At 28.2% G+C, this 23,826-nt stretch overlaps 8 protein-coding genes across 8 annotated transcripts; all 8 read right to left on the bottom strand.

The window, feature by feature from the left end:
• Positions 1-705: 705 nt before the first annotated feature.
• On the bottom strand, positions 706-2,960 carry OCT59_021139 (uncharacterized protein; the record flags this gene model as incomplete). Its single annotated transcript, XM_025332827.1, has 5 exons — positions 706-1,853; positions 1,928-2,237; positions 2,334-2,518; positions 2,596-2,659; positions 2,745-2,960. The coding sequence occupies 5 exons, from the start codon at positions 2,958-2,960 to the stop codon at positions 706-708; spliced, it is 1,923 nt and encodes a 640-aa protein (XP_025166675.1).
• Positions 2,961-3,785: 825 nt separating this feature from the next.
• OCT59_021138 (uncharacterized protein) lies at positions 3,786-5,632 on the bottom strand (the record flags this gene model as incomplete). Its single annotated transcript, XM_066149653.1, has 5 exons — positions 3,786-4,492; positions 4,570-4,894; positions 4,974-5,158; positions 5,227-5,290; positions 5,372-5,632. The coding sequence occupies 5 exons, from the start codon at positions 5,630-5,632 to the stop codon at positions 3,816-3,818; spliced, it is 1,512 nt and encodes a 503-aa protein (XP_065990540.1). The 3' UTR covers positions 3,786-3,815.
• A 1,033-nt stretch (positions 5,633-6,665) lies between these two features.
• Positions 6,666-6,944, bottom strand: OCT59_021137 (uncharacterized protein; the record flags this gene model as incomplete). The annotated part of the gene is made up of 1 exon (XM_066149652.1): positions 6,666-6,944. The coding sequence occupies one exon, from the start codon at positions 6,942-6,944 to the stop codon at positions 6,666-6,668; it is 279 nt and encodes a 92-aa protein (XP_065990539.1).
• A 2,540-nt stretch (positions 6,945-9,484) lies between these two features.
• On the bottom strand, positions 9,485-10,935 carry OCT59_021136 (uncharacterized protein). Its single transcript, XM_025322264.2, has 5 exons — positions 10,672-10,935; positions 10,521-10,584; positions 10,274-10,458; positions 9,861-10,188; positions 9,485-9,791 (listed from the first exon to the last, which is right to left on the bottom strand). The coding sequence occupies exons 1-5, from the start codon at positions 10,927-10,929 to the stop codon at positions 9,691-9,693; spliced, it is 936 nt and encodes a 311-aa protein (XP_025166678.1). The 5' UTR covers positions 10,930-10,935; the 3' UTR covers positions 9,485-9,690.
• Positions 10,936-11,716: 781 nt separating this feature from the next.
• OCT59_021135 (uncharacterized protein) lies at positions 11,717-13,626 on the bottom strand (the record flags this gene model as incomplete). The annotated part of the gene is made up of 5 exons (XM_066149651.1): positions 11,717-12,557; positions 12,639-12,957; positions 13,037-13,221; positions 13,291-13,354; positions 13,423-13,626. The coding sequence occupies 5 exons, from the start codon at positions 13,624-13,626 to the stop codon at positions 11,896-11,898; spliced, it is 1,434 nt and encodes a 477-aa protein (XP_065990538.1). The 3' UTR covers positions 11,717-11,895.
• A 974-nt stretch (positions 13,627-14,600) lies between these two features.
• On the bottom strand, positions 14,601-16,355 carry OCT59_021134 (uncharacterized protein; the record flags this gene model as incomplete). The annotated part of the gene is made up of 5 exons (XM_025322266.2): positions 14,601-15,286; positions 15,368-15,686; positions 15,767-15,951; positions 16,021-16,084; positions 16,152-16,355. The coding sequence occupies 5 exons, from the start codon at positions 16,353-16,355 to the stop codon at positions 14,601-14,603; spliced, it is 1,458 nt and encodes a 485-aa protein (XP_025166680.2).
• Positions 16,356-16,762: 407 nt separating this feature from the next.
• Positions 16,763-19,155, bottom strand: OCT59_021133 (uncharacterized protein). Its single transcript, XM_025322267.2, has 5 exons — positions 18,905-19,155; positions 18,769-18,832; positions 18,482-18,672; positions 18,015-18,339; positions 16,763-17,934 (listed from the first exon to the last, which is right to left on the bottom strand). The coding sequence occupies exons 1-5, from the start codon at positions 19,118-19,120 to the stop codon at positions 17,216-17,218; spliced, it is 1,515 nt and encodes a 504-aa protein (XP_025166681.1). The 5' UTR covers positions 19,121-19,155; the 3' UTR covers positions 16,763-17,215.
• Positions 19,156-19,757: 602 nt separating this feature from the next.
• On the bottom strand, positions 19,758-21,617 carry OCT59_021132 (uncharacterized protein; the record flags this gene model as incomplete). The annotated part of the gene is made up of 5 exons (XM_066149650.1): positions 19,758-20,546; positions 20,624-20,942; positions 21,024-21,196; positions 21,266-21,329; positions 21,396-21,617. 5 exons carry the CDS (start codon positions 21,615-21,617, stop codon positions 19,882-19,884), a joined length of 1,443 nt encoding a protein of 480 aa, XP_065990537.1. The 3' UTR covers positions 19,758-19,881.
• Positions 21,618-23,826: the final 2,209 nt, after the last annotated feature.

Raw genomic sequence — 23,826 nt, 5'->3', positions numbered from 1 at the left:
TAAAAATAAAGTAATATGTAATGAATAACATCATAATCGGATATTATGCTAATATTTCCAAAGTTGAATAACATATTTGGAGCATTATTAGGCTTCGGAAAAGAAATATAGATAAATTTGTCTAAACCTAATATGAACTTTTATGACATTTTTATACATCTCAAAATTTGATTGTCATAGCTCCAAGCGGAAGAAATTATTGCTTTTTTTCGACGATTATAATATTATGTAACGGGCGAAATATTGAAGAAATCGGTGTTTAACTTCGAAGGGTCTTCGGAAAACCAACTGAATCCACTTATCAAATTCTTTGGAAACGAAGAAAGGTAATAAAAACGACCACCAACTCATAGAAAGAAAAGTGATAATGGATAGGTATAAAGAAAAGAAGATAAAACACCCATGAAAATAATGAGATCGTGTAGAGTTTTAATGAATGATATCATAAGAAAGGCACTATAAGGGACGTGACGAGAGGTTCCAAAGTAGCTAAGAAAATTTTTCAACGAGTTAGAGCAGTTATTCTTTAAACGGGTTAATTGATTTTTTATAACTACACTTTTAATGTAACCGTAATTTATGCTACCTATCAGATCCCTTTGACTTTTTTCATAACAAAATTATCAAAAAATCTTTATAAATCTTTATAATTCTTTCTTTTATTAAAAATTTAATGAAAATATCAAAAACAAATAAAATTTATTATTATTTAAAAAGTGAAAAAAAAATACTCGTATCATTAAATTTATCAATACTATTTGCAGTAATAATCTTATTTGGAGCATTTCGTAATCTATTTAAACCTTCCCAAGCTATATGGTTTCCCTGTTTAGCTGATTTATTATACCAATACATTGCTGCAAATGTGTCGCCTAATTTATCAATTTCATACATAACTCCAAGATTGTATTGAGCTATGCTTAGTCCATCATCTCCATCTCCTGCTCTCTCATAAAAATTATAAGCCTTTTTCTTGTCAACCATAGTTGCAATTCCTAAATAATAAAAATCTCCCAACACAAGAAGAGAATTTGGATAATTTTGATTATTTAATAACCAGTCAAAAATTTCTATTGAGGTCACATGATGATCCTCAAGGTAATCAAGAATTCTCTGTTTTTTATTTCCATCATATAACTTATAAGGAAGAGTAGCTATTCCATCAACTACATCTTTCTTAGATTTAGATCCTTTTTGTTTGAAACTTTGTGACAAATCATTACGTGATGAAAGTGATGAATTATTAGGTGATGAAAGTGATGAATTATTACGTGATGAAAGCGATGAATCATTACGTGATGAAATCGATGAATTATTAAGTGATGAAAGCGATGAATCATTACGTGATGAAAGTGATGAATTATTACGTGATGAAAGCGATGAATCATTACGTGATGAAAGTGATGAATTATTACGTGATGAAATCGATGAATCATTACGTGATGAAAGCGATGAATTATTACGTGATGAAAGTGATGAATCATTACGTGATGAAATCGATGAATTATTACGTGATGAAAGTGATGAATCATTACGTGATGAAATCGATGAATTATTACGTGATGAAAGCGATGAATCATTACGTGATGAAAGTGATGAATCATTACATGATGAAAGCGATGAATTATTACGCGATGAAAGCGATGAATCATTACGTGATGAAAGCGATGAATTATTGCGTGATGAAAGTGATGGATTACTATGTGATGAAAGTGATGGATGATTACGTGATGAATGGGATGAATTATTAATAGGAGGTGTCCAATATTTTGTGATTTTACTAATAATTGCTTCTAGTCTAGCAACTACATCGTGAATAGTTGGACGATCATATGATTCAGGTTTCCAACAATCTATAAATTAACAATATCATCAATGTTATTAATTATACTTTAAATCAAAATTAAAACTTTTAAAATATATTTACCGGTATAAAGTTTTTCATAATCCTTAGGTGTATTAGGAATAGGTGTTTCTCTAAGACCTTGCAAAATCTGATTCAGTAATCTATGTTGATTAGATTCGTCTTTGAAAGGTGGCCGACAACTTGATATTTCCCATAGAAGCACACCAATACTATAAACATCACTCTTTTGGTTCAGAGAGTATGAATCTTTGGAGAATTTTTTAGGATCAATATAAGGAATTACACCATATTGTTTGTCATCAATATTTTTTGATAATCCAAAATCAGCCAATTTGATATTATTTTGATGGACTAACACGTTGCTCGAGTGCTATTATATAATAATAAATTAAAAAGATTACAAATACAAAATACATATAACATATGTAATATAATATACAGTAAATATAGTAAATATTAAAATTACCAAATCACGATGAATAATCTTCTCATCATGTAAGCATGATATAGCGCAAGCTAATTGATGTGCCATTTTGAATTTATCATTCCATGTGAGATTACCGATATTCTTTTCTAGATATTTTCGAAGAGTACCGCTGTCGGCATATTCCATTACCAACATATATTTCATCGGACTATAATTTTGTTTATCTTATTAAAAGAAATATTATTATTTAATCATAATTAAATTAAAATATCATATAAAACAAATATTAGAATTATTATACTTATTGTAACACCATGGAATTTTATAATATTATCATAAAAATGTACTTCACGCTGAATTTTAAGCTATAAAATAATAAAGAAGAATTTTTTAATTGGAAAATAAATTTATTATAAAGACGAAATATACTTTATGTTATAATGTAATCACCTCGTAAACAATTTTTTCAGCTGTAGAGTCGTTGAGAGATTTTAATGCTAAAGTATTACGAGGATTTTTCCAGTTTGCTCGATAAACCTTTCCGAAGCCTCTGTCGCTAATTACTTTAAAGTTAGAAAAGTCTTTATAATCATATTGTTTAATACGTTTTTTTGAAATAGCTTCTTCAATCCAATTCATCCAATCTGGTTTATTGCTGTAAGACATTTTTATGTACAAGATTGTTCTTACTACGAAAATATTTTTTTTTTTTGCGAGTTTATAAAGTTTATAAAACATTAATCGGAAAATTATTACTCCTAGTCGATCATTGAGATAAAAAAGAATGGAGTTTTCTATGTTTTGAATGTATAGTTTTTCATTATTTCCATATATATTAAGGGCATTAATAAGCGGAAAAAAAATATAGAGAATGAAAATTTTATCTACACCCAATACGAGCTTCTATGACATTTTGTAACATCTCCAAAGTTGATTGTCAACGTTAAATAGAAGAAATTGTAACATGAGATTTTCATTGTAATTGCTATTATAATGCATAAAAAATGTTTTTTTCTAAATCGGGTGCGTGATTATACACTTATACTATGTAAATCAAAAATACATGTAATAATAAAAATTTAATAAAGATTTTTAGTTATTATAGAAACATTGACAATTGGAAAAATTATTACGATACAACTGTCGATCATTGGATAAACAAAGTCGTATGGCTATCTATGGAATCTATGGAATCTATGGAATGTATTTGATTAGCTCGATTTTTATTCGTTATACGGTATAAATCATATTTATCTTAAAATGACTTTCAAATATCTGTATGTTCCTTTATTAATTAAAAATTCTTGTTTTAATACTTCTTTTATACTATACCGATATCAATAAATTATCAAATAATTGTAAGTTGGGCCAATATAAAGTTATAACATTAAATTATAGACATAATTGTATTAGAAATATGTCGAAAATAATGACAATTACTAAATAGTTAAATATGAATATGTTTATTACATCTTGGCTAATAATTTACTCTCGATAAATTTATAATGACGTTTATTAGAATTACGGATTATTACTAATCATTTTAATAAGTTGTTCGATATCATCATCAGAACTATATGAATAAAAATCTTTTGCAAAATTTGAAAGAGGCCTAAGAGGCTTCTGGACATCTGAATTGAAATCATATGATTGAGAATCTTTTGTGCTATTATTTTTCGCAATAATTGTTTCTAATCTTGAATGAGGCCTAAGAGGTTCTGAATTGAAACCATATGACTGAGAATCTTTTGTACTATTATTTTTCGCAATAATTGTTTCTAATCTTAAATGAGGCTTAAGAGGTTTCTGGACATATGAATTGAAATCATAAGACTGAAAATCTTTTGTACTATTATTTTTCTCGATAATTGAAAGAGGCTTAGGAGGTTTCTGGACATATGAATTGAAATCATATGACTGAAAATCTTTTGTGCTATTATTTTTCGCAATAATTGTTTCTAATCTTGAATGAGGCTTAAGAGGTTTCTGGACATATGAATTGAAATCATAAGACTGAAAATCTTTTGTACTATTATTTTTCTCGATTATTGAAAGAGGCTTAGGAGGTTTCTGGACATATGAATTAGAATCATATGACTGAATATCTTTTGTACTATCATTTTCCGCAATAATCGTTTCTAATCTTGTAACTATCTCTTCGATATCTGGACGATCATCTGGTTTATCTTTCCAACAATCTATAAAATTTTAATTAGTTACCAATATTAGCAATATTATTAATTTATTGCAAATTTTAACTTTTGAATATATTTACCAGTATAAATTTTTTCATAGTCCTTAGGTGTATTTGGGATAGGCCTTTCTCTAAGACCTTGCGGAATATTGACAATTAAATAAAAATTGACTTTACCCTCGAAAGGTAACCGCCCGCTTGATATCTCCCATAGAAGTACTCCAATACTATAGATATCGCTCTTTTTACTTAAAGAGTATTTTTTATCCAACGTGAATTTTTTTGGATCAACGTACCGAACCATGCCAGTTGCAGAGTTTGATCTAACTAATTCATCAATCCTTTTCGATAGTCCAAAATCAGCCAATTTGATGGTATTTTGGTGGACTAACACGTTGCTGGAGTGCTATTATATAATAATAAATAAAATAAGATTACAAATGCATAATAAATATAATACATGTAATATAACACAAATAAATTACCAAGTCACGATGAATAATATCCTCCTCATGTAAACATAATACTGCGCAAGCTAATTGATATGCCATTTTGAATTTATCATTCCACGTGAGATTTATAAAATTTTTCTTTAGATATTCTCGAAGAGTACCACTGTCGGCATATTCCATTACCAACATATATTTCTTTGGACTATTATTTCGAATTTCTTATAAAAAATAATAACAATTGTTCAATTTAATTTATTACAAGCAAGTAATATCAAAATTATTATACCTGTTGTAATGCCATAAAACTTAATAATATTATCACAAGAGTGTACTGCGCGCTGGATTTCAAGCTAATGATAAAAAGAAATTTTTAATTAGAAATATTAGAAATGTATTAATTATGAGACGGAAATATAAACTATATGTCCCACCTCATAAACAATTTTTTCAGCTGTGTCGTCGTTGAGAGTTTTTAATGCTAATACATTACGAAAATTTCTCCAATATGCACGAGAAACCTTTCCGAAGCTTCCAGAACTAATTACTTTAGGGTCTTTAAAGCCTTTATAATCATAATGCTTAATATGTTTTTTCGAAATACCATCTTCAATCCATTTAATCCATTTATCATCAATTTGCTGAGACCGATAAGTAGTAGGTACTGAAATGGCGGACCTAGTTTTATCGGACATAGTCAGGTACAGACCGTACAGTAAAATATTACTATGAAATAATTTTTTTAAAAAAAGTTTATTATTATAAACATTACGGAGAAACAATTATCCCGATTTGCAGAATATATATAGTTAATATGGGAATAAATAGGACAACTGATTTACTTGCAGAACTTGAATGAAATAGGGGTTTTCAAATGTATTGTGTTTTAGTACTACATTTTTTTTGATTGTTTATTAATTGATCTAACCATAAAGTCCAAATTAAGGTGATAATGGGACCGATTTTTAATTTATTTAAATTTCATTTTTAAAAATTGAATACTATATTTAAAAATACATATTTGTAATAAAAGCATATGTAATACTAATAATAATAAAGGTCTATTCTATTTTTTTTTTATTCATTCGGAGTTAAATGAGTTTCTTTCACCTTTTTTTTTTATTGAAAAGTAGCTTTTTCAAGACTATCGATTTGCGCCAAAGACTGGTTTTGACGATCAATCTAACCATAAAGTCGGACTTTATGACGATAATAAAAAATGCTTTTGTTTGTCACACATGAAATTGAGTGATGATCATTTTCGCATCAAGACTACACATTAACTCTTCCAGTGATCATAGAGATATGCAATATTTATCATAACAGACTTTGAGACGCGTCAAATAATGTATTTTAGGATAATGAATGTTCTAAAGAAATAAATAAATAAGCGCTAACAAATTCTTTCTTGATACAGATACCATAAGGACGAAAATCCGCTCCATCTGGGGAAATCCAATATTCACCAATTCCAGTTTCTTCTTTTGAAATTCTAATTAAAGTATTTGGATTAACTCTATTTTGAAACACGACTCTATATTCATCCCGTCAAGAGTGAATTTAGTAGCATATCGATACGCAACATCAATATCTGGAGTGGAATAAATTCCATTGCCAAATAAGAATCGTTTACCTTTACACAAGAGATAACCGATCAACATCTACTGTTATAGTTTTACCCGTTAATGTTTTAACGAATACGTAATTTCGTCTAAAAAATTTGGCTCTTTAGAATTTTTTACGATTACTATTATAATCTGTCCCTATTAATACTTTTGAATTTTCACGCCACGGTATTCTTGATTGTCCGTCATTATTATTTATATTGTTAGTAGGAATTTTACCGCCAACCAAATGAGATTGATGAAAAGATATTTCATCCAATAGATTATTTCCAGAATAACCATTACGAGGAATAAATTTATTATTTCCAGAACAATTATTATAAGGAAGAATCGTGTTATTCGCAATAGCACTTAATGCTGCGTATAATACTTTGTCTTTCATTTTCTCGATTTTCTTTTAATACATGAAGAAAAAAAAATAGCGTTCATTAATCTATTAGATTTTTTCTTTAAAAAAAAAATGGATACTAAGGGAATCATGTTTCATTTAAATATTGTAATCAATCATTGAGACATAAATTTATTTTACTTTTAAATTTTTCTTTGTTTGGATTAAAACAGAATGTTGCGCCAAGCATTGAATAGATCATAATATGAATGAAATGTATGTATGGATTTTACTATTTCCATACATACTAGATAATATTAATTGATATATGACATTACATTGCAATCGGACATCGGATCTTAGGTTGACAACAATGCTTACCGTTTTTCATATTTGGGAACATTATTAGGCTTTCGTTTGCATTTTTTGGTAATTAAAGAGGCATTAGGAAATTTACTTATAGATTTTTATGCATGAAATGCACGGTTTTATTATTTCCATACGTACCAGCAACTATGCTCAAAGTTGGATAACATATTTGGGAACATTATTAGGCTTTCGTTTGCATTTTTTTGTAATTAAAGAGGCATTAGGAAATTTAATCTATAGATTTTTACGTATGAAATGCACGGTTTTTATTATTTCCATACATACCAACAAGTCAACAACTATACTTGAAGTTGGATAACGTTTTTCATATTTGGAAACATTATTAGGCTTTCATTTGCATTTTTTGTTATTAAAAAGACATTAAAAAACTTAATTTATAGTTTTTTTATGCATGAAATGTATAATAGTCGCAACAATTTCTAAAGTTGGATAACATTTTTCATATTTGGAAACATTATTAGGCTTCCATTTGCATTCTTTGTTATTAAAGAGCATTAACAAGTGGAAAAGAAATATTTATAAATTTTATTTAAACCCAATACGAACCTTTATGAACATTTATGCACCAAAGTTGATTGACGTAACACAAATTTTTTTTTTTTATGACGATCGATTATGATGGATATTCAGCGTTCATTGTTACAGTACGTTACAAAAAAATTTTTTTCATAAATCCGTCTCTGTAATATCAAAACAAAACATGTTTTATATAAAATTTAATAAAGAATTTTGGATAAATTTCGATAACTTTATAACTTGCATGAATTCATTTTTTTTTTAAAAAAAAAGCTCAAATATATATTAGATATCAAGATTGAAAGTTACAAAGCGAATTTATTTACATTAATAAGTAATCTTTACTTTTGATTTGCAGTAGATTTAAAGTATGCTTATTTAACGGCCAAATAGATATTTTATATTATATATAACGAATGACCTTGTAACTTTATTTATTTTAACGTTTGCACAATTTTGTAACAAAGCTAGGAATAGCTGGAATGAAACGAATATATATAAATCATATATACACCATCATTTTCAAATTTCAACTTAAATCCATCTAGAAAAGTGATATACAATGTTAGATTCATATTGATGAAGCAAATCCAACTGAATAGTAGTTATTTAACTCGAAGGAATTGACATGCTTTTTCAATATTTTCTTATCGCCGAAATTGGAATTTGGAATTAATCACCGTGACTTCGGTTAATAATTGATTTAACCATAAAGTCCTTGCAGAACGGAATAGGAAAAAAATGAAAAAAAAATCGAAAAAATTTTTTCGGTCTTAACCCGAAAAAAAGGAAATTTGAAAGAAAAAAAAACAACCCGAAAAAGAAATTGGATTATTCATGATTATCTTAAACACGTAGTCATGTCGACATGTCGTCTATGGTAATTCTCATTTACCGTACACATGACCCAAGTATAACCACCCTCCAAAAAATGGTAGCCGGATCTAATTTGCCGGGTTAACACGTGATTTCGGATAATGAATTTCGGTACTTTCATAAGTATTTCGACCATTGTAATAATTTTCAAATAAACTCATATTTATACATATCTCAATTGTCAGAATTTTATCAAAGCACAACATGCATATTTTTATTTATTTTATTTAAACATGTTTCTGAAAATTTAATACTACTATTCCCAATACCTTATATTCTTATTAAATCTTTCCAAGTTCTCGGAATAGTTCTACGATTTTGAAGTGCTATAATACCATTATTCATTTTTCCAATGAATTAAAATTAGAACGAACATTTTTTAATCATAAATGCCGTTTTGGCTTGTTACGTGATTCTTCTAATAATTCTTAATAAATATTTGCAGTACATCAATAAAAAATTAAAAATTAAATTTTTTATATCACAATATTCGTTTATATTTAGTATTTCCTGCAAATAGTCTTTGTATTATTTCGGCAACGTAAACACTTTTTTATGATAACACCTTTTATATTCAGGAACTTGGTTTGACATAATCAAATAAAAACAGTTCATTAAAATGAAGAGAAAAAAAAACTGATTTAAAATTGATCAAGAAAAAATTATGTCATGTGTCGACGACATGTCGTGGATGATCGACATGAGATCATTAAAATCACGTGTAACCCGGATCAGGCTATAGGGTGGTTACGTAGATTTTTTTTTTTTTTAATAAAATTGTTTTCACTTTCTTATAATCGCATTGAATATTTCGATTCTGTATTAATATTATTAATATTAAGTTTATTAATTTCGTTTAGTTTTAACTTCCCTCTATCGTATTTACCGCAGCAGATCGAACTTTGTACTGCGTTATTTTTTTTATCTTATTAGATCCGACAATTTTTGACTTGAACGATTATTTTTATTTTATTTATTTATTTTACTTTATTTAAGGAGGCGCATTAAAGTCATATGACTAAAATTCATTTGTACTTTTATCTATCGCAATAATTGTTTCTAATCTTGTAACTACCTCTTCGATATCTGGACGATCATTTGGTTCATATTTCCAACAATCTATAAAATTTTAATTAGTTAACAATACTAGTAAATGTTGTTGAGATTATTTTAAATCAATATATTTACCAGTATAAATCTCTTCATAGTCCTTAGGTGTATTTGAAATAGGCTCTTCTCTAAATCCTTTCGGAATATTCACAATTAAAAAATAATCGCCTTTACCCTCGAAAGGTGGCCGACCACTTGATATCACCCATAAAAGTATGCCAATACTATAAATATCGCTCTTTTCATTTAAGGAGTATTTTTTAGGATCCACCGTGAATTTTTTTGGATCAACATACCGAACTACTCCGGGTGCTGATTTTGATTTAACAAATTCATCAGTCCTTTTTGATAATCCAAAATCAGCCAATTTGATGGTATTTTGATGGACCAACACATTTTTGGGATGCTATTATCATTATTTAATATAATTAATTAAATTATGAATTCATATTCGTAAATATATACAATTTAATATAATCAAGTTCAGTTACCAAGTCGCGATGAATAATCTTCTCGCCATGTAAACATAATACTGCGTAAGCTAATTGATGTGCCATTTTGAATTTATCACTCCATGTGAGATTTTTAAAATTTTTCTCTAGATATTCTTGAAGAGTACCACTGTCGGCATATTCCATTACCAACATATATTTCTTTGAATTATCATTTCGAATATCTTATAAAAAAATAATTGTTTAATTTAGATTATTACAAACAAGTTATATCAAATTATTATACCTGTTGTAATGCCATAAAACTTGATAATATTATCATAACAGTGTACTTCGCGCTGGATTTTAAGCTAATGATAAAAATAAATTTTTAATTAGAAATATTAGAAATATATTTATTACAAAGACGGAAATATACAGTATAATGTATATCTTACCTCATCAACAACTTTTTCAGCTGTGGAGTCGGTGAGAGTTTTTAATGCTAATATACTACGAAAATTCTTCCACTCTGCACTATAGACTTTTCCGAAGCTTCCAGAACCAATTACTTTAAGGTTGGAAAAGCCATTATTGTCATAATACTTAATATGTTTCTTCGAAATACCATCTTCAATCCAATTAATCCACGCTTTATTATGAGACCAGTAAGCAGGCGCCGAAGAAACAGATTTAGTTTTATCGGACATAGTCATGTACAGTAAAATCTTACAATGAAATAAATTCTTTTTTTTAAAAAAGTTTTTTACTTACAAACGGAGAAATTATTATTCCAATTATTCCGATTAGCAGGATATATATAGTTAATATAGGAATAATAGGATATCTGATATTATTTAAATGAAATAGGGGCTTTCAAATGTGTTCTGAAAAGGCGTGTTTTAGTATTACATTTTTTGATTATTTAGTAATTGATATGTATAACCATAAAGTGAGACCGATTTTTAATTAAAGAAGGTTTATTTGTTGATTTTCATTTTCTAATTTACTTTTTAATTATTGAATACAAAATTTGTAATTAAAAGTATACCGTATACGTAATAATAAAAGAATCTTTCATCCTTTCAAACTCCGAAAAGTGCTTTGTGCTGTGTTGATTAACCTTATTTGTGTTAATTCTTATCACAAGATAAAAGTTCAAACTAAAAAATACGTAATGATTATTTTTGATGAGCGTCATAAACTATGATTCTAACCATAAAGTCCCAATTAGGTCGATAATTAGACTGATATTTTAACGTTACATTTGTTACACATGATATTATGATGATAAAATTTTCGCTTTTCAAAATTGTGCTACCATACAATAGATCATCTGATAAAAAATTATTAGATTACAGGACGATTACCGGACTAATGTTGTCCTGTAATCGTCCTGTAATCATAATCACTCAGTAATCACAACGTACACAGATTCTGAAAACTGCGATAATAAAAAATTAAATATACACTATTTGGACAGTCGAACATAATGCACATTGTTTAATCGTCATCAGTGATCATAACAAAACCAGATTTATTATAACGAGACGCACATATTTTTAGTACAAAATCTTAAGTGGTATTATAATATTTATCAAATCTCTTCCAACATTTAATGAGGTATCGATTAGAAATTTTTTTATATATAATTTTTATAAAAGCAATAAAAAACAAAAAAATTATCGATTAAAAATACCCATAGAACCATATTTTTGTATACTACTCGAACTAACAGTCTTAGTACCTGAAGTACCTCGTAATCTATAAAAACTTTCCCTAGCTTCATGATTTCCCTGTTCAGCTGATTTATTATACCAATACAGTGCTGCAATTGTGTCGTCTAATTTGTCAGTTTCATAAATAACTCCAAGATTGTATTGAGCTACGCTAAGTCCATCATCTCCATCTCCTGCTTTCTCATAGAATTCACAAGCCATTCTTTTGTCAACCTCAGTTGCAATTCCTAAATAATGAAAATCTCCCAACACAAGAAGAGAATTGGGATAATTTTGATTATTTTCTAGCCAATCTAAAATTTCTTTTGAAGTCACATGATTATCTTCAAGGTAATCAAGAATTTTCTGTTTTTTTCTTTTATCATATATTTTAGAAGGAAGAGCAGCTATTCCATCAACTATATCTTTCGATTCTTTTTGCTTGAAACTTTGTGATAAATTATCACGTGATGAAAGTGATGAATAATTACGTGACGAAGGCGATGAATTATTACGTGATAAAGGTGATGAATTCCAAGATTTTGTGGTTTTACTACTAATTGCTTCTAATCTATCAACTACGTTATAGATAGTTGGACGATCATCTGGTTCGAATTCCCAACAATCTATAAAATTATGTATAAATTAGCAATATATATACAGAATGTTGGTATTATTGAAAACATAACCAAACTCTTTATATTTACCGGTATAAATCTTTTCATAGTCTTCAGGAGTATCTTGGATAGGTGTTTCTCTAAGACCTTCCGGAATATTCGTAAGTAAAAAGTATTCGCTTTTACCCTCGAAAGGTGGCCGACCACTCGATATCTCCCATAGAAGTACACCTACACTATAAATATCGCTTTTTTCATTTCGAGAGTATGAATCACTTGCGATTTTTTTTGGATCAATATAAGGAATTACACCATATCGTCGTGATGTAACTGATTCATCAGTCTTTTTTGATAATCCAAAATCAGCCAATTTGACGTTATTTCCATGGACCAATACGTTGTTGGAGTGCTATTAATTATTTAAAGAAATAAAATAAATAAAATAATTACATCATAATTTCAAGGAAATATATATATAAAAGAATTACCAAATCACGATGAATAACTCCCAAATTATGTAAAATTGATACAGCGCTAGCTAATTGATATGCCATTTTGAATTTATCATTCCAAGTGAGATTTCCAGAATTTTTTCTTAGATACTCTCGAAGAGTACCACCATCGGCATATTCCATTACCAACATATATATTTTTGAACTATAATTTTGATCGACTTATTAAATGAAAATAATTGGTTAAGTTAGATTTTCATAAAAAATAAATAATACTAGAATTACTATACCTCTTGTAATGCCATAAAATCTTATAATATTGTCATGAACATTTACTTTACGCTGAATTTTAAGCTAAATAATAATAAAAAAAATATTTTTTAATAAAATGTATTTATTATAAAGACGTATATTGTAATCACCTCATCAACAAATTTTTTTGCTTCGGAGTTTTTGAGAGATTTTAACGCATAAATATTATGAGAATCTTTCCAGTTTGCACGATAAACCTTTCCGAAGCCTCCGGTGCCAATTCCTTCTAAGTTATAAAAGTCTTTATATTCATAACAGTTAATATGTTCGTTTAAAATAGCTTCCTCAATCCAATTGTTCCAATTATATGACATTTTTCTGTTCAGCAGACAAAAAAAATAATTAAAAAAATAATTTTGTAATATAGTTATTTATATATTATCCGTCGATCATTGGGGTTACAAAAAAATTAAATATTGTACGCAATCTACACAATCTAGGATAAAATTACTATCACTTTTTTCATTGCGAAGTATTTTCAGAACTTGAATGAAATAGGGGCGTTCAAATGTATTCTGAAAAACATGTTTTAATTATAACAGATAACATTTTTTTGGTTATTTTAGTAATTAATCTAACCAAATTAAGATGAATTATCGAATACAAATTAAACATAATAATAAAAGAACCTGTTCTAGTTAAGGTTTCTTTCACTCTTTTTTTCATTGAGAAAAATTATGTGCTGTATTGCTTAACCTTATTTGTGTTAATTAAGTTATATACACAATAAAGCAAGGTTCAAGTGTGAAAAAAATAATTATTATTGTTGCTGAGAGCGCCAAAAAACTGTGATTTTTGATGATCAATCTAACCATAAAGTCCCATTTAGGTCGACAATTAGACTGATCTTTAACAAAAAAAAAAGTTACATTTGTTACACATGATTTGATGATCATTTTCATGGAATAAATTTTTTTAATCAAAATTGTGCTACCCCATTATAGATCATCTGATAAAATATTATTAGACAGATCCTGTAATCATAATAAGTACACAACGTACACAGATTCTGAAAACTGCGATAATAAAAAAAAAAATCAAATATACACTATTTGGACAGTCGAACATAATGCACATTGTTTAATCATTATCGGTGATCTTAGAAAGATGTAACAAAACCAGATTTATTATAACGAGACGCGCCAAATAATGTATCTATATTTTTAGTACCAATCTTAAGTGGTATTATAATATTTATCAAATCTCTTCCAATATTTAATGAGGTATCAATGAAATTATATATATATATATATATATAATTTTTAAAAAGCAATAAAAAACAAAAAAATTATCGATTAAAAATACCCATAGAACCATATTTTTGCATACTACTTGGACTAACAGTCTTAGTACCTGAAGAACATCGTAATCTATTAAAACTTTCCCAAGCTTCATGATTTCCCTGTTCAGCTGATTTATTATACCAATACAGTGCTGCAATTGTGTCGTCTAATTTGTCAGTTTCATAAATAACTCCAAGATTGTATTGAGCTACGCTAAGTCCATCATCTCCATCTCCTGCTTTCTCATAGAAATTACAAGCCATTTTCTTGTCAACCTCAGTTGCAATTCCTAAATAATGAAAATCTCCCAACACAAGAAGAGAATTGGGATAATTTTGATTATTTTCTAGCCAATCTAAAATTTCTTTTGAAGTCACATGATGATCTTCAAGGTAATCAAGAATTTTCTGTTTTTTTCTTTTATCATATATTTTAGAAGGAAGAGCAGCTATTCCATCAACTATATCTTTCGATTCTTTTTGCTTGAAACTTTGTGATAAATTATCACGTGATGAAAGTGATGAATAATTACGTGATGAAGGCGATGAATTATTACGTGATGAAGGCGATGAATTATTACGTGATGAAGGTGATGAATTCCAAGATTTTGTGGTTTTACTACTAATTGCTTCTAATCTATCAACTACGTTATAGATAGTTGGACGATCATCTGGTTCGAATTCCCAACAATCTATAAAATTATGTATAAATTAGCAATATATATACAGAATGTTGGTATTATTGAAAACATAACCAAACTCTTTATATTTACCGGTATAAATCTTTTCATAGTCTTTAGGAGTATCTTGGATAGGTGTTTCTCTTAAACCTTTCGGAATATTCGTAAGTAAAAAGTAATCGATTATACCCTCGAAAGGTGGCCGACCACTTGATATCTCCCATAGAAGTACACCTACACTATAAATATCGCTCTTTTCATTTCGAGAGTATGAATCACTGGCGATTTTTTTCGGATCAATATAAGGAATTACACCATATCGTTGTGATGTAATTGATTCATCAGTCTTTTTTGATAATCCAAAATCAGCCAATTTGACGTTATTTCCATGGACCAATACGTTGTTGGAGTGCTATTAATTATTTAAAGAAATAAAATAAATAAAATAATTATATCATAATTTCAAGGAAATAAGTATTATAAAAGAATTACCAAATCACGATGAATAACTCCCAAATTATGTAAACATGATACAGCGCTAGCTAATTGATATGCCATTTTGAATTTATCATTCCAAGTGAGATTTCCAGAATTTTTTCTTAGATACTCTCGAAGAGTACCACCATCGGCATATTCGATTACCAACATATATATTTTTGAACTATAATTTTGATCGACTTATTAAATGAAAATAATTGGTTAAGTTAGATTTTCATAAAAAACAAATAATACTAGAATTGCTATACCTCTTGTAATGCCATAAAATCTTATAATATTGTCATGAACATTTACTTTACGCTGAATTTTAAGCTAAATAATAAAAAAAAAATTTTTTTAATAAATTGTATTTTGTTATAAAGATGTATATTGTAATCACCTCATCAACAAATTTTTTTGCTTCGGAGTCTTTGAGAGATTTTAACGCATAAATATTATGAGAATTTTTCCAGTTTGCACGATAAACCTTTCCGAAGCCTCCGGTGCCAATTCCTTCTAAGTTATAAAAGTCTTTATATTCATAACAGTTAATGTGTTCATTTAAAATAGCTTCCTCAATCCAATTGTTCCAATTATATGACATTTTCTGTTCAGCAGACGAAAAAAAATAATTTTTGTAATATCGTTATTTATATATTATCCGATGTAACAGTCGATCATTGGGTTACAAACAAAAAATTCAAGTAAATACTGCAAGATCACTTAAATATTGTACGCAATCTACGGAATATAGGATAAAATTACTTTCGCTTTTTTCATAGTTGTTATTGAACATTTCGATTATGTTGGTCTTATTTCTAATACTCGTGCGAAGTATTTGCAGAACTTGAATGAAATAGGGGCGTTCAAAATGTATTCTGAAAAGCATCATGTTTTAGTTACTATAACATTTTTTTGGTTATTTTATAATAATTAATCTAACCATATAAGTTCAAATTAAGATGAATTATCGAATACGGATTTATAATTAAAACATAATAATAAAGAATCTGTTCTATTTACTCTTTTTTTTATTGAAAAATTCCCCTTACAACTTTTCAAATAACTCCGTGCTGTATTGCTTAACCTTATTTGTGTTAATTAAGTTATATATATAGTAAAGTAAAAGGTTATTGTGAAAAATAATTATTTTTGTTACACGTTTATTTGAGAGCGCCAAAAATTGTGATTTTTGATGATCGATCTAACCATAAAGTCCCAATTAGGTCGATAATTAGACTGATCTTTAACAAAAAGATTTTTTTTCGTTACATGATATTATATAAAAAAGAAAATTAAATATGCACTATTTGGCAATGCACATTGTCTAATCATCATCTAGTGATCGTAGAAAGATGTAACAAAAACCAGATTTATTATAACGAGACGCGTCAATTAATGTATTTTTATATTTTAGTACAAATCTTAAGTAGTATTATAATATCTGTCAATCTCTTCCAATATTTAATGTGGAAAAAAAATACTCATATCATCAAATTTATCAATACTATCTACAGAAAGTGTCTTACTTGGAGCACTTCGTAATCTATAAAAACTTTCCCTAGCTTCATGATTTCCCTGTTCACCAGATTTTTTATACCAATACATTGCTTTAAATGTGTCGCCTAATTTGTCATTTTCACATATAACACCAAGATTGTATTGAGCTACGCTAAGTCCATCATATCCATCTCCTGCTTTCTCATAGAATTCACAAGCCATTTTTTTGTCAACCTTAGTTGCAATTCCTAAATAATGAAAATCTCCCAACACAAGAAGAGAATTGGGATAATTTTGATTATTTTTTAGCCAATCTAAAATTTCTTTTGAGGTCACATGATGATCTTCAAGGTAATCAAGAATTTTCTGTCTTTTACTTTTATCATATATTTTAGAAGGAAGAGCAGCTATTCCATCAACTATATCTTTCTTAGATTTAGATCCTTTTTCTTTGAAACCTTGTGATGAATTATTACGCGATGAAAGTGATGAATTATTACGTGGTGAGGGTGATGAATTATTACGTGATGAAGGCGATGAATTATTACGTGATGAAGGCAATGAATTATTACGTGATGAAGGCGATGAATTCCAAGATTTTGTGGTTTTACTACTAATTGCTTCTAATCTATCAACTACGTCATAGATAGTTGGACGATCATCTGGTTCAAATTCCCAACAATCTATAAAATTATGTATAAATTAGCAATACCCAGAATGTTGGTATTATTATTGAAAACATAACCAAACTCTTTATATTTACCGGTATAAATCTTTTCATATTCTTCAGGAGTATCTTGGATAGGTGTTTCTCTAAGACCTTTCGGAATATTCGTAAGTAAAAAGTATTCGCTTTTACCCTCGAAAGGTGGCCGACCACTTGATATCTCCCATAGAAGTACACCTACACTATAAACATCGCTCTTTTCATTTAAAGAGTATAATGTATTACCGGCGAATTTTTTTGGATCAACATATTCAATTACACCGTGACAACCTTGTGATTTATTTGACTTTTCAACCTTTTTTGATAACCCAAAATCGGCCAATTTGATGTTATTTTTATGGATCAATACGTTATTTGAGTGCTATTATATAATAATAAATAAAAAATATTTATATAAAAGTAATTACTATTGGCCAAATTAATTCACCAATTTCCAAAAAACTATCGGATTGGCAAACCACCCGTTAAAATTGCGAAAAGATATTATAATATAAATAAATTACCAAATCACGATGAATAGTGCCCTCATTATGTAAGCATGATACGGCGCTAGATAATTGACGTGCCAATTTTAATTTACTATTCCAACTGAGTTTGGGTTTTTCAAATCTTTTTTTTAGATATTCTCGAAGAGTACCACCATCGGCATATTCCATTACCAACATATATTTCTTTGAACTGTTATTTGGATTTTCTTATAAAAATTTTAAATTACACAGTTATTATCTTTTTAATAAGTCATATTATGGGTTTTTTTTTAAAATGAATAATATTGGAATTATAATAATACCTATTGTAATGCCCAAAAATCTAATAATGTTCTCATGAAAATCCACGTCGCGCTGGATTTGAAGCTAAATAATAAAAGATTTCTTAATAATACGTATTTATCATAGAAATATACTAAAAAATAATAATGTAGTCACCTCATGAACAATTTTTTCGACTGCTGTAGCATTGTTGAGAGATTTTAATGCCAAAATTTTAGACCTTTTCCATTTTGCACGATAAGCCTCTCCGAAGCCCCCAGTACCAATTTTTTCAAGGTTGGAAAAATTTTCATATTCATAATGTTTAATATGTTTTTTTAATATAGCTTCTTCAATCCAATTTACCCACTCAGGTTTACTGTTATAAGACATTTTTCTGTTGTGTAGACGAAAAAAAATATGCGTGCATTTAATTTTTTTAAAAGGAGGGGCTCATAAAACATCGACAATTGGACATTCATAATGTTACCTAATATAGGAAGCTATTTACTTTACATGTGATGAAATAGGGCGTTCAAATGTATTCTGAAAAGCATGTTTACTACATTTTTTTTGATTATTTTAATCTAACCATATAAGTTGAAATTAAGATTAATTATCGAATACAAATTTATAATTAAAGAATCTGTTCTATTTATTTCAGAGTTAAGGTTTCTTTCAATCTTTTTTTTCATTGAAAAATTCCCTTTTAACCTTTCAAGATACGATTTTGTAACTCCGAAAAAGTATGTACTGTATTTCTTAACCTTATTTGTGTTAATTAAGTTATGTAAAGCAAAAGGTTCAAGTATGTTATTTTTGTTACATATATGTTTATCTGATAGCGCCAAAAAATTGTGATTTTCGATGATCGATCTAACCAATTAGATAATTAGACTAATCGTTAAACAAATTTTTTTTGTTACATTTGTTACACATGATATTATGATGATCATTTTCATAGAATATTAATTAATAAAAAAAAAAAATCAAATATACACTATTTGGCACATTGTCTAATCATCATCTAGTGATCATAGAAAGATGTAACAAAACCAGATTTATTATAACGAGACGCGCTAAATAATGTATTTTTATATTTTTAGTACAAATCTTAAGTAGTATTATAATATCTATCAAATCTCTTTCAACATTTAATGAGGCGGAAAAAAAATACTCATATCACCAAATAAATCAATACTATCTACAGAAAGAGTCTTACTTGGAGCACTTCGTAATCTATAAAAACTTTCTCTAGCTTCATGATTTCCCTGTTCAGCAGATTTTTGATACCAATACATTGCTTTAAATGTGTCGCCTAATTTGTCATTTTCACATATAACACCAAGATTGTATTGAGCTACGCTAAGTCCATCATATCCATCTCCTGCTTTCTCATAGAAATTATAAGCCATTTTCTTGTCAACCTTAGTTGCAATTCCTAAATAATGAAAATCTCCCAACACAAGAAGAGAATTGGGATAATTTTGATTATTTTCTAGCCAATCTAAAATTTCTTTTGAAGTCACATGATGATCTTCAAGGTAATCAAGAATTTTCTGTTTTTTTCTTTTATCATATATTTTAGAAGGAAGAGCAGCTATTCCATCAACTATATCTTTCGATTCTTTTTGCTTGAAACTTTGTGATAAATTATCACGTGATGAAAGTGATGAATAATTACGTGATGAAGGCGATGAATTATTACGTGATGAAGGTGATGAATTCCAAGATTTTGTGGCTTTGCTATTAATTGCTTCTAATCTATCAACTACGTCGTAGATAGTTGGACGATCATCTGGTTCAAATTCCCAACAATCTATAAAATTATGTATTAATTAGCAATACACGGAATGTTGGTATTATTGAAAACATAACCAAACTCTTTATATTTACCGGTATAAATCTTTTCATATTCTTCAGGAGTATCTTGGATAGGTGTTTCTCTAAGACCTTTCGGAATATTCGTAAGTAAAAAGTATTCGCTTTTACCCTCGAAAGGTGGCCGACCACTTGATATCTCCCATAGAAGTACACCTACACTATAAATATCGCTCTTTTCATTTCGAGAGTATGAATCACTGGCGATTTTTTTCGGATCAATATAAGGAATTACACCATATCGTTGTGATGTAATTGATTCATCAGTCTTTTTTGATAATCCAAAATCAGCCAATTTGACGTTATTTCCATGGACCAATACGTTGTTGGAGTGCTATTAATTATTTAATAGAAATAAAATAAATAAAATAATTACATCATAATTTCAAGGAAATATATATTATAAAAGAATTACCAAATCACGATGAATAATTCCCAAATTATGTAAACATGATACAGCGCTAGCTAATTGACATGCCATTTTGAATTTATTATTCCAAGTGAGATTTCTAGAATTTTTTCTTAAATACTCTCGAAAAGTACCACCATCGGCATATTCCATTACCAACATATAGTAATTTTGATCGACTTATTAAAAGAAAATAATGGGTTAAGTTAGATTTTCATAAAAAATAAATAATACTAAAATTTCTATACCTCTTGTAATGCCATAAAATCTTATAATATTGTCATGAACATTTACTTTACGCTGAATTTTAAGCTAAATAATAAAAAAAAAATATTTTTAATAATATGTATTTATTATAAAGACGTATATTGTAATCACCTCTTCAACAAATTTTTTTGCTTCGGAGTCTTTGAGAGATTTTAACGCATAAATATTATGAGAATCTTTCCAGTTTGCACGATAAACCTTTCCGAAGCCTCCGGAGCCAATTCCTTCAAAGTTATAAAAGTCTTTATATTCATAACAGTTAATATGTTCATTAAAAATTGCTTCCTCAATCCAATTGTTCCATTTAGTAGTATATCTATTATTATATGACATTTTTTTGTTCAGCAGACGAAAAAAAAATAATTAAAAAATAATTTCGTAATATCGTTATTTATATATTTTTAATAAAAGAGGGCCGATGTAACAGTCGATCATTGAGGTTACAAACAAAAAAATCAAGTATATACTGCAAGCGTTCTTGTAAAAGGGTGAAGGTCAAAAAAACTTTTTTATGGGATTTGCTTAATTTCATTGTAAAATTTAGTGTTATACCGAATACGTAATAAATAAAAGAATCTATTCCATTTATCCGGAGTTATGGTTTCTTTTTTTTTTCCCTTTCAAGACGATTTTTGTAACTCCGAAAAAGTGTGCTGAGTTATTGCCTAACCTTATTTGTGTTAATTTAGTTATATATATAGTTCTTTTTACAAAACAAAAAGGTCAAGTGTGAATTGGTTTTGTTGAATGACGTTTATTTGAGAGCGCCTGATTTTGACGATCTAACCATAAAGCCCTAATTTGGTCGATAATTAAAAACCCAATCTTTGATAAAAATCAAAAATGGTATTGATGGTATGTTTTGATACATTTGCTACACAAGAAATTGTTGATCATTTTCATAGAGTTTGCAATCTATAAAAAAAAAAATTTAAATATAGATTACATCATCAGCAGAATTTGCAGCAGAACTCGTTAGTTTTACAGTAATATAGCGACTTGCATCAATTAGCGTTATTTTTAACGCGGTTTCTAGGAACAATAGTTAAAAAGAAAATTATTACCGTAGTATTTATTGCCCTATAAAAAAAGTTGTCCAAACACTGTTCGGTTTTTTGTTCGGAAAATTGACCCCGTTCCGAACATTTACTTGACATTTATTGGACAATTATCATGATATTGTACGTTTTTTATGTGGTCGAAAATTCTCAATCTCTGCATCTTGTATTAAATTGTAACAAATATGTACGTATAATAACGTGCGAGTGTTCGGAAAATCGACCCCATTCCGAATATTTATCAAACAAACATTTTTTATAGGGTTGATGATACAGTAGCTCATTATCTGACGAACCATTAAATTTTATTATGAGATATAAATATTGTAAATATGTAAGTAATAATAGCATATCAAAAAAACTGTGTTTATACAATAAAAAGTATTTATAATTAGTCAACTTTATCAAACCTTTTGACTTACATAATAAAATTTATCTTTATTCATTTTTTTTTTGTTTTGGCTCATCTTTTTTTATTCTATTAATATAGAATACTCAGATTGATACAATACATTTTTTATTTTTTATTTTTTCTTTTTATATTATTTTTAAATAATGCAGGAAAGTTTTAAACCCTAAATCGTCTAAAAAAATAATGCATGATTAATGATATATAGTACTTTTAAATTTTAATTGATAACTAAACATTTTATTTATTTACAACGTTAATTTTAAAATAATTTTTTTTTTTATCCAGATTTTCATTAAGTAAATCATCTGGATGATATATTTCACCCAGACTACTAATTTTCAATTGTCATCACAATAATTTATTATTGATAAAAAAATCCGATAACGTACATATTTGTTTCATACATGTATCTCAGGGTATTTAATTGACTCGAAATTCATGGTCGATGATAAGTAATCAAACTAATCAATTTCTGATCAAGCCGAACGTCCTGTGGCGCAGTAGGTTATTGTCGACTTCCCTAGCGTAACCTGAAAAAAATGTCACGAAATGGCCGGCATTATTACGCAACTTGACTGAAATTAAGTGTGGCGCACTTGTGACGAATAAGGTGTGACGAATAAGTTTTTACCTACTCGAAAAAAACTAAGTCCCTCAGATACTTATAGAAAATGGAAACGCAGTGGGGTGTGACGGTTGTGACAAAAATGTCACGTGATTTTTCGTGACATTTTTTTCAGGTTACGTAATTGTCGTAATTACGGCCAAACTTATAGTGCCGGCCAGGTTCAGTTCGTGTAACACAAAAATTTTGCGATTTATGCTAAATCACATGACTCTGTTCATAATTTTGGAAGATTCTGTAATGCTGGCCCGAATTACCAAAGACCGAAAAGACCCGTTCCTACACAAAGATAGAATTTTTACGGTGTAGGACTGGTAGGACCGCGGTCTTTCAAGACTGTTGACCATCTTTAATTATCGAAACGATCAATGATCGTTTGATTAAATTCCTTATGCATGCCTGTCAGTAATATTACGTAAAAATAAATTTATTAAATCCTTTTAACTT

This window comes from Rhizophagus irregularis, chromosome 3 (assembly GCF_026210795.1).
Source record: "Rhizophagus irregularis chromosome 3, complete sequence".
In the NCBI taxonomy this organism is placed as follows: Eukaryota; Fungi; Glomeromycota; class Glomeromycetes; order Glomerales; family Glomeraceae; genus Rhizophagus; species Rhizophagus irregularis.
The sequence above is the reverse complement of the archived record's forward strand: the minus strand, read 5'-3'. Positions and strand labels throughout refer to the sequence as shown.